Below are 11,532 nucleotides of genomic sequence, written 5' to 3'. Positions count from 1 at the left end.
TATGATCCACATTCATTTCTCTCTCTCTCTCGTATGGTAGTTTCAAAAGTTGTATAGAACGAGAAAAGTATATTGATATTTTAAAGAATAACATAAGAAAGGCGTACTCACGTGCTATGGTAGGAGTTTCAGAAATACAGGAACAATCTCCAGTAGCTCGCCATTATCCCTTTTGCCAAGGTATGATAGAAATTGAAGTACACGTGGTATGTATATTTATGTTCATACCTATCTGAGAGATAAATATTATGTTCTCAAGAAAGTATATACCAGCATCAATGAATCGGTAATTAGACAATGTGGACTTAGGTTCTCTCCTCTTTTACCCCATTCCCCCCACATACACCTACTCAGTGGTCTGGAAACATTGCGAGAGTTGTGATTAGGCTCGACCCTGAAAGGACATCGTAGGGAACGATGGAATGTATTTGGTGCACGCGTTGTCCTTAGACCTCAAACCAAGGCTTCCTGAATGAATTTTCACCATGTACCGGCGAGACTACGGGATGATCGTTTAGAGAACGGTTAACAGCGAATTTACTTCAGTGTCCACAGGTCAGTCCGTGTTTACCTCCTCGCCCAGGATCACGTGTGACGATGATGCAAGGTCTTCAGTGAGGTACAGGGTGACTGAACTATATAGTGATGCTGAGTACAAGATGATCGGATGGGTTGTAACAGACGAAAACTGAAAAACAATTTACAATGCCCAATGATGGACATATGATAACACATATTAAAAACGATGAAAATACAATATACAATGACATGCGTTCACGTACAAAAAGAAAAAAGCAGATTTTCACGGCGCATTTTCCTACTTTCGGCATTATGCATTTTACAAAATTAAGTAAAATACACAAATTTAGAAATAAATTAACTTAAAATGAACGTGATACACACACGTAACCAAAATATCAACAAAGACACAACACCACAACGTCGAAGTCATTGAGCAGGATCTCGCAGTCAAGGCAAGGTGGTCTGCTTGAACATATGGTCTAGGTTGTGTTTTGAATGAATTTCTAGGGATAACATAGCTGAGATATCAAAACACGTTATTAATTCCTGGTACTACATAAGCAAACACAAAATACAGGACAGAAATATTTTTAATGCACACACCTCTCCTTGGTAGTAGGGCCTATGATATTTGCAGACAAAAATCTGTCTATACACATACGCATGCACACAAAATTCTTTTTTACCATACACCTTTGTCAAACTGCTTAACCGACAGCTCATACGCAAAGGTAAGCAGATTGAAACTAAATACCAATGATCAGCGCTGTGGTGGGCAGGTGTATAGATTATATACACAGGCTTTTTTTTAGAGACTTTTTGAAGCAGACTGCAGTATTGAATATCGGATTTTAAAAAAGTTGTTCCACACTACATGACCAAGATAAGAGTACAATCCCTTTCTTTTTGTGATGAAAAATTAGAAGAGTTTGAAATCAGATTCAAAGTGCCGAGACCATAGCATCCATATCAGGGTTGGCAAAATTTACTTTTTGCTGGCCGGTCTCAAAATTCTAAGCTATACGGCGCGCCGGTAAATTACCAAAAAAACCAGGCAAAGTGACTACACAACAAACCTAGTGATAATGGGGTTCACTTACCGTGTGTGTAAAGTGAAGCTGTTTGAATTCGCTCACAATAAAACTTTAAAACCAGCCGCTCCCGATGCTCTCTAACGACTGCATCAGACATGACAGCCGAGTTATTATTTTTGTACTTTGTTTTAATGCCATTTCTAACGCTGCTGTACTTGATAAAGTAAATTTCCCTCAAATTAACCTAGGTTGAATTTTTTTTTTTTAAATGAAAACAAGTGCACTTCACATTTTGGTAGACGGGCCGGTTCAAAGACCTCCGCGGGCAGTAATTAGCCCACCCCTATATTGACTATAGAAAAAAATTATAGAAGATACCACAAAGTAGTCTAAAAACAATCTGCAGCCAGTTACAGTGTAGCTGGGGAGAGCTTCTGCAACAAGTAGAGATGACTGGGACTTTCTCGGGAATGTCAAAGGTAAGCCTGACAGCTTAATTCTGCACTCTAAAACTTGAAGAGATCGGGATGCCAGTGAGAAGTGAATTTTTGTTGTGACAAAATACTGAATAACATTTTGTCGCCTGGAGTGATGGAGTGTAGCAATTCTGTTAAATCCATAGTTCACAATATGCAAGCTAGAAAACATTACTGACATTGTTTTGCATGGGAAGTTTTGTTGTCTATAAAAACATCTTGATCAAAAATACAACCCCTAAAGGAAATTCTGCTATGTCCTATTTTTAGTGTGATTGACCAGCTGAAAGGGTGATTCACCAAAGGCGAGAAACAACAGCAAATAAGCAAACCTGACTCCCCTTAAAAGTATTTAATTTTTTTAATCAGAAATTGCCCAAGATATATGATTGGTATAAATCAATTAGTACACTCAAAAAGTTTTTTATTTTAAAATTGACATATTATTAAAAATTAAAACTCTCCAACTGTTTCCATTTGTGGGATCAAAGCTACAGACACTACTGTCATATTTGCATTACAAATTTGAAAATGCAAATGAAAAGCTCGGGTATACCAACCCATTCTTACCCATGCATACTTTTTCTTACGCACGTGCGCGCACACACACACATAAAATATTGCCCACAAAAAGCTAACTAAATAAGGTATTTTAATGGAGAAAATCTGGAAGTATGTAAAAATAATTTTTTTTTTTAATTTGAAGGCAATGCTCTGGCACCACAAAAAAAAAAAAATCACCCCAAAAGTCATATTTTTTTCTTTCCTTTCCAAATTTCTGAAATACAAAATTAGAACACAAATGCAGTTATTTCAGTTTCTTACATTCTCCAATTCTGTTAGCAACACATCCAGTCAATTAAAAAAATATGGTGGTACAAAAGGTAAACAGAAACAACTTTTAAACCTTCTGTCCAAATTCAAGTACTTTTAATACTGCATGGTATCTTCTACCTGACAAGACAAATGTACACTGCTAAAGCATGATGGATGGGAATGTCTGAGAGTATTCTTCATGAAAATGTAATGAACAAGTTTCTAAGACTAAGATAATTGCATAGAAAATAAAAAAGAAAAAATGAATGGGGATAAATGAATATCTACATGATATGTAGCACCATTAGCACATAAACGAAGTACTCGTGCAAATAGAGATCCTGAATTAGAAGAATTACACTGTAAAAGACCAAATGCTTTCAACATAATTTTTAAAGACAATAGGCATGCAAGTTCATGGTAAGATACATACACGCTTATTTATATGCCCTCACTAAAAACACATTTTGTATACTTTTGTCTGATGAAAATCATGGACAAAAAAGTCACAGAAAAAGATAGGACAAATCGATACGCTTGGAAAACACATTAACTTATTACACCAGTCCTCTAAGGATGTGAACAGTTTCAAAGAAAACTGTGACAGCAGATTTTTTAAAAAAAAAATGTCTTTTTCAGCTTTTTACTTTATCTACAAGCAGTTTGATGTGAACAAAAAAAGTCTTTTTCAGCTTTTTACCTTATCTACAAGCAGTTTGAAGTGTTGAACGAAGACACAAATACACAAACAACCTCATGGAATACATGGCATAAATGATCAGATATTTTTCTTCTTTTCACAAACATTTAAGTTTATATGATTATGGTCATTTGTAAATTATTCATTGATGAGGAATGGATGACGAGATAAGATATTTTAGGTAATCTACTTCTAGAGAGTAATATTTCAAAATTACTTCCCCTGATGTAGCCCTCTCACCCACCCACTTTTAAGAATATGGGAAGGAGTAGGAGAAAAAGAAAAAGATTACAAGCTGCTTCTCTTACAATTAATAAAATGAAACAGAAAAGTATTTGGAAAATCTACTTTTAAGGGGAAATATTCTAAAATTACTTTGCCTGAATAACTGGGTTCCCAGTCACTTAATCCCCAGACACTTCATCCCCGACACTTCATCCCCTAGACTTTTAATCCCCAGACACTTCATCCCCAGACACTTAATCCCTAAACTAAATCCTTAACTATAAAAATTATGAAGTCAGCGAAAAATTTAATTGAAATTCAAATTCAAATCATGCTTTTAACTTCGTCATTTGAACATCTACAACATTAGTTAAAGTTTATATAAGCTAGTAAATTTAATGTTCTTCAACAATATGATATGAAAATTGTTCTTGAGTGTCGGGGATGAAGTGTCGGGGATGAAGTGTCTGGGGATTAAAAGTCTAGGGGATGAAGTGTCGGGGATGAAGTGTCGGGGATGAAGTGTCTGGGGATTAAGTGACTGGACACCGAATAACTGATGGCCCCTGTCTTCATTAAACGAGAAGGAAGGGAGTTTAAAAAAAAATCAAGCTACTACAGTACATCTTAAAAAAAAAAAAAGTGCACAACAATACTCTGCTTACTAATACTAAAGCTGAAATGTCAGTACTCTAACACTGCAATTATAGTGTGTGAAAAATGATGTTATGTAGCAACTATTCATGCATGCCAATTTGCCTGGAATACTATGCATTGTCATGCTAAAGACAAATGATGATATCGGTTGTTAGGTTCAGATTCATAATCAGAATCACTATCATTGAGTTCAAAAGAAGGGGGTAGATTATAGTTGAATTGGGGCCGAGGGAAGTCTGGCTGCTCAAACTGTGCATTATCCCCTCCAGCAGACACCTCATCCTCAATGTCACTGAAATCGTTAGACTGCACAAACATGGTGTGTTGCTCGATTTCATCATCAGTCACATGGGAGTCTCCAGCAATAAACTTAGCAAACCTGATGCAGAAATAGACAGGTTCTCAAAGGTGAGATTAACATAAGGTCCAAAGAGTGGCATCATCCACAGAGCTACTCTTATCTACATTTTATAAAAATATCCTAAATAGACACAGTTTATGCTTAAAGTTACAATAAAGTACAGCACGTCAGTCATAACATTTTATTTTTATAAACATGGGACTTCTGCAAAAGATTGTAAAATATAGCATGAATAGATGTGTGTTGGTAAACAAAGAGACAAAATGAACCAGAAAATTCTTTCAATACTATTATTTAGCAGAAAGTTGTAATACAGAACAAACGACCAGACCAGTCCTTTTTAAAATGTACTTTATTTTTTCAACATGCATTGTCTGCAAAAAAAAAAAAAAAAATCCAAATAGAGCACAAACTGTTGTCGTAAGTTGTCTTGGAGACCTTGTTGTAACAGAGAGGATGTTTACATAGTGAAATATATCTGTCAAAATAAACTGGGTTGGGGTGGGTGGGGCGGATGTCCCAATAGGGAAAGTTTTACTGCATAAGCATACAAAAAAAAGAAGTCACACTGGACTCTCAAATCACCAAAAATTGACCTGTATTTGTGATCAATATCAGGGCTCTAGCAAACTAACTACAAGAGGAAAGTCACAGAATCTGCAAGTGAGAAAAATATTTACCGAGAAGGGGATGAAAGCTGACCAACTGTATTCCATGCATTACACTGTGGACTGCGGCAGTACTCCCGGAGTTCTTTTAGTGCTTTCAGTGTCTCTTCCTCTCCTTCCTTGTTATACTCATCCTCTGTCAAAAGGCAAACCTTTGGCGGGAAGATCTTGTACCTGTGATTTGATTAACAAAAATTCTGAAGGCCGATTCAGACCAGAAAACAACCCTTTAAGGAAATGGTTAGGAAGACTGCTATGAGAGCTCCTTATCAGAACAGCTATAGGTTGCTATAAAACTGATCAAGGGATTCTGGTTTGTGATGTTTTCCTCTTTTGTTTTTATTTTAGATGGCAGCAAAATAAAATGCAAAAGTAATATAATGTTTAGCACTATACTGCCTCTATTTAGAATGTCCCAGTGACAATAGAACACTGTGCAGAGATCACACACTCACCAGGCAAACTTGATCCAGTTGGGAACAGTGCGTGGACTTAGGTACACTGTTATCACCAGCAAGATAATAGCTACAGAAGCTTCAGCAATTTGAGTACCTTGGTAGATCAGAATCAAACCCAAGGCCTGAAGAATCCAGCGCACTAGGTTTAAAGTGCGAGTTTCTGTAATGGGACCCCAGCGATAGACGATAATAAAGCTCACTAATGCTGAAATTCCTACGTAGCTAAGGAACAGCTGTCAAAAAGAAAATTAAATAAAGGTAAGCTCAATGGTGGAACAGTTGCTAATTCCTCTAAAATGCTTTTACTCTAAAAGTCATCTACACAGCTACTATCAAATTATTACTTAACATTCAGTGATTCTGTTAAAAATATACATTCCACCTTAAGAGACATTTTCAGGAGGATAAGAGAGTAGGTAACCAAATAATTTTTAACAAATTTAAATTCTGAAAACCTGTGAGTAAAATTTGCTAGAACATAAAAATTGTTTTCAATTAATTACTCCTTAACATTCATATGAGAGCAAAAAAGACTCCAGTTACCTGCCAATGGATTTGAATGATCTCAAACAAGTAGTTCTTGACCAGTTGTACCATGAACAGTGAAGCTGAGCCACTGAGCAGCATTACGATATAACTTATAGTTTTTAAACGCTGAAAACAAAGCATTATTTAAGACCCAACTCCTTTCATTTTAAAAAAATTAAATAAAACAATTTTAGAAAGAAGATACAGAGACAATGATCCTATTAATGCCAATATAAGAAATGTTTATAAATACAGCATATGCAGACACATGGTTCCCATCCTAAAAAGGCCCATGAAGAAAGCTTATGAACAAAAAAAAAAAAAAGTATCATTTATGCAGAAATTGAAACACTCACATCCTTATATATATATAAGACGTGATTTCACAAAGAACTAATATTACATAGCATTTCAAAGTGATGTATATAATTTTAGTGTGCGTATGACAATTAAGTATCACAGACTAGCATTCACTGACTCTGTTCAATTTTAATAAATCTGCTCAAGTTAATTAATACAAGTATGGGAGTATCCAGGCAAAAGGATAAGGTGAACAATTAAAAAAAAGCATTCTGCTCTAACTATTGATAATGCACAATGATAAAGGTGTTAAACTAAAAAGTTTAAGTGAATACTGCGTTTTTTTGTTTATTAAGTCAGTAAAATTGGTAGCTGGAATAGCATAAACAGAAAAGTTACCATGCATTCTAAAACTAAAAGCCAACCTTTTAAGGTTAAAAGGAGAAAATCCAATAAGAAGAAAGATCATCTATAAATCAGCTAAACTAAGCTGTTTGCCTTTAAAATCTTGAAAGTGAAATCAGCAGCAATAAGAAAGGAAATGAGTTAGCAAAGACTGGAAGCACTACTGTCTTTTTAGGTGGCCAAGAACCTCATGAAATAAAGATGGAAACAAAGCTTCCTGAACAAAATCTCAGATTACAACCAACCAAAAGACTACTTCATCACCTTAGTTTTGCCAACCAGACTGTTATTTTCTGCCTCTGAATCTAACACTGTTCTCTGTATGCACATCTACTAGCTGTGAATGCAATGAAGGAGATTAGACACCAAAACATCATAAAAACATCTCAGTTTATGACAGCATCTAGACTTTGGGAATGACACAATTGTTGTGGTATATGTAAAATATGGAGTAACTACCAAATCATAAAACAACCACGTATCAGCTTTGCTCTACAGTTACCTGTGGTAAAAGACGAGTTAGAACGAAGAAGACAATGAGGAATGAAGCAAGCACACCAAATGAAATGCCTGTTCCATAGTGAAAAAGGCTGTTCCTGCAGAGGATTAACATTGTTCATGATGAGAAAAAATATGGGTAAGATTTTAACAATAATGTTACTGGTTTTATCTAATCATAATAAAAAGTCAGACCAGTTTGCAAATAAATGCTTGAAGAATTATACACAAATGCAACAGTCAGTTCATACTTTTCAAAATCAGAATAATAAACTGGTACACTATGCACTTTCTCACTTGCTGGTGCACACACTACCATCTCTATATGCATGCCCTACACACACACACAAACATGGAGGAATATATTACAGATAAACACAATGCATTGTAACATTCCAGGCTTTACCATTCAATTCATGGATAAATTCTAGGCTTTATCATTCAATTCATATATTTAAAAATCCATTAAAAAGACACTAGGATCATATGCCAAAAAGATACAGAGAGAAATACCTGCTCCATGACGGTGCACAGAAGAAAATAATGATACCCAGTAAAACGTAAGTAATGTACCAGAAATCTGGATCTGAAAGAGACAGGCAAGTACTGATATATTTATATACAGAGATAGGTAAATCTATGTGGATGAGCATCTAAGATACACAAAAATATATACACATACATAAAAAAAACATGCAGATATGCATCTATGCAAGCAAGTGTGTGCATGCACCTTTAATTTTTATCCCTCCACCTAAAAGCGTTTAATCTTGAAATTTCAAATAATCTGTTAAACGCAACATAAGTTTTAACCCAGTTGATCAACAAACCTCCACATAATTACCCTTACTTTTGATTCGGAAATGCACTGTATACGGTGCAGATGATTTGAAACTAATACAGCTGTTGTTAAACGGGGAAAGCTGGTATTCTTCTTTCAGAAGCATGAAGGAATTCCAGTTAAAATATTGCTTGGCAGTCATGCGATGTTTAACATCAGACATGTTGTTTCCATAAAAAACGACCAGATCATGGGGAGGCATACCATTGTCTATGCCTTTCAGCAGCACCTGAAGATAGGTAAGGAGATTCATATAAATTTATAAAAAGGTCATATTCACTATTGTTATCACAACCATCATCACCTTGTTTAGATAATATTTTAAAGGATCATAGCTTAACTTTGTACTTACATGGGGATTCACCCATAAGTTCCACCCTGCCTTTTTCTGTCCAGGATGGCAAAAGATGATCAGTTTTGTTAATGAACATTCATTGACTTTAAAGTTGGTTTCATTAAGTAGACGAATATCTGCCAGAAAATAAAGTAGAAAAATGAATTAATCTAAACATTCTATAAACTTAAACTACGATGATGCTGTGTCCTGTGTGTTCGAAACTTAACGAAAGAAACGTTTTACACTACATGTTATAATTTTTAAATCTGAATTTTTTCCCCCACCTTCTCAACCAGTGCAAAGTAATACAAAAACAAAGATCCGTTGGGGCACAAATAGTGAAACCAAAAACACCAGCAAGTGAACTACTGAACTTATTTTTGAGCACAAACTGAACGAATCATTTTATCGAGTTGGGCTGTCTGAAATGATGCGATTTACAGTAAACAAAACAATAAGAAAAACGAACAGACTTACAGTCTGGAGGATTACATTCATCTTTGCTTAAAGTAACTTTTGCCGGAGACGTGAAAGTGAGAATCACTAATGTTATAACAGTTCCAAACAGAAAGTGACGAGCCATTTTGAAAAAAGAGTTTGCCGCGATGACGTCACAGGACTGTCTGTGAGTGTTGCCTGCCCCTGGTCTCGCCGGCTGACTCTCGTGCGTGCGATGTAACGTATGTAATGTGTGTATACTCTGGCGAATATTGAGTTTTGTTTTAATGTTTGCAAAGGAAGCAAAATTAAAAAAATGGTCATGTATAATCTGTTGTTATAGAGAGGAAATATATTTGCGATAGAAATTCCTGTTGACATGCCTTTAATCTGTCAGTGGCAATTAGAGTTTTTTTTTAACTCAAATATTTTTAATTATGTCATAACTTTCCACTAGCAAACTAACAGATAATATACTGAGCTCATCCTCACAAAACACAGAATACCCTTTCACGTTCTCGCTTACAGTTCACCAGTTCGCTCGTTCACATTTTGCGACTCATATTGAGCTGTTTCATGTGACGTCATCAAAAAAACATGTGTAGAGAACAGTTGGTCTCCGACCACTCGGTCAAATACGGATGTAGTAAATCTGACCACTAATAACGTATTTATTGAAGTTCGTGCTCGAATACTCTCTTCCTGCCAAAAGGGTTGACCTTGGCTTCTTGTCGAGCAAGTCTCTAAATAACTAAATTAATTGTCCCTGCCATGAACTTTTATTTGTCGACGCCGTACGTACGTGTCTCCCGGTCAAAAGAAACGTATGCGTCCGGGATGGAAGAGGACATCACATCCAGCGGCAGGAATGACTTAAAACACATCAAGACGAAGTCCAGTGACAGAAAAAGATATATCAGGCGAGACCAAAATTAAGGATATAGAGATCAGTCCCCTCCAATCCTTTCTTAATTGCAAAAATTCCTCAGATTCAACTCTTCTCCATGCATGATTGACTATATAGTTACAGTCACTGAACATTATGCTGCTAAAGACACGTGTTTTGCTGTTTGTCCAAAGTCAGCCGAAATAACGCTTCTTTTTCTCCCGCTGTCAAAGTCACGATGTGATAAATCATGATCTCAATAGAGGGCTGAGCAGGGGTGGGCAAACTATATACGGCCCTCGGGCTGGATGTCTTTCGACCGGCTATAGTCTGCCAAAATGAGAAGTACGCTCGTTTTCTTATTTGTTTTTTTTTTTTTTAAATTCAGCCTAAGTTAATTTGAGTGAAGTTTTATTCATCGAGTACAGCAGCATTAGAAATCGGCAGTCCGTAACACTCTAACGTAGACAAGTACAAAGATATAACACATATAACACTGCCGGGGTCTTTAAAGGAAAGGATGGTTTTAATGTTTTATTGGGAGCGAATTAAAACAGTATCACTTTACAAAATAAATAAATTCGCTAAGTGAACGCTACTATATATGTACTTATTATATCATGATGTCCATATTATCACTATATGTTTGTTGTGTGGTCATTTGACCTGGGTTTTTTTAACCGGACCGCCGCGCATAGCTGAGAATTTTGAGACCAGCCTGCGAAAAGCAAACTTAATTGCCCATCCCTGGTTTACAGGTTAAATACCTGCGCCCTCCTAGCTCTGTCCACTGTTGCATTTTATACAAAATTCAGAAATGAGGAAGGTATTAATAGAAAATTAATGACTTATATAATCATCTCTATCACTCTGTTCATTAACAGCATGCATACACACTTCACACTACACTCCCCTCTGTTCAAGGTTATCGTACCAGACACCTCAACTGGTCAACAAAGGTCATGACACAGCATGCCAGCAGTCCAGCAATACAAGTTCGTGGACACAGCACCTGTTCAACCTGAAATTATGTACAGTCAAATCTCCCTACTATGCCACCTACCGGGACCGAGCAAAAGTGGCATAGTAGCGAGAGTGGCATAGTAGAGAGGGTTCGTAAAAACGGCTTTATTTGCTCAAGTTACCCGTCAGTCCAAAGCAGGGGTGGGCAATTAATTTTCCCAAGGGGCCGCATGAGAAATTGGGATGGTTTTAGAGGGCCGGACTAATATAGTTAACTCAGTTTTACCCAATACTGTATGTATAGTATATATACTGGCGGGCGGACCGGTCAGAGACAGGAGTCCTTTGCCCAAGTCTGGTCCAAAGCTCTCAAGAATCGTCGGCCTCGCTAGCTGTCTCCTCTCATTCTCCCCCTCACC

The 11,532-nt window shown here is 36.4% G+C and overlaps 1 protein-coding gene across 3 annotated transcripts; it reads right to left on the bottom strand.

Moving 5' to 3' along the window:
- Positions 1-4,203: 4,203 nt before the first annotated feature.
- Positions 4,204-9,450, bottom strand: LOC112556105 (nuclear envelope integral membrane protein 1-like). Of its 3 annotated transcripts, none has more exons than XM_025224774.1 (9): positions 9,304-9,450; positions 8,842-8,960; positions 8,499-8,718; positions 8,162-8,234; positions 7,653-7,746; positions 6,461-6,571; positions 5,915-6,150; positions 5,472-5,633; positions 4,204-4,809 (listed from the first exon to the last, which is right to left on the bottom strand). In XM_025224774.1, the coding sequence occupies exons 1-9, from the start codon at positions 9,407-9,409 to the stop codon at positions 4,551-4,553; spliced, it is 1,380 nt and encodes a 459-aa protein (XP_025080559.1). In that variant the 5' UTR covers positions 9,410-9,450; the 3' UTR covers positions 4,204-4,550. The 3 variants fall into 3 exon arrangements, with proteins under 3 accessions (XP_025080559.1, XP_025080561.1, XP_025080560.1); XM_025224776.1 differs by having other exon boundaries at positions 4,640-4,811; positions 5,541-5,633; XM_025224775.1 differs by lacking the exon at positions 4,204-4,809 and adding an exon at positions 4,826-5,165.
- Positions 9,451-11,532: the final 2,082 nt, after the last annotated feature.

The sequence above is a fragment of the Pomacea canaliculata genome, linkage group LG2, assembly GCF_003073045.1.
Source record: "Pomacea canaliculata isolate SZHN2017 linkage group LG2, ASM307304v1, whole genome shotgun sequence".
NCBI classification, from domain to species: domain Eukaryota; kingdom Metazoa; phylum Mollusca; class Gastropoda; order Architaenioglossa; family Ampullariidae; genus Pomacea; species Pomacea canaliculata.
The sequence above is the reverse complement of the archived record's forward strand: the minus strand, read 5'-3'. Positions and strand labels throughout refer to the sequence as shown.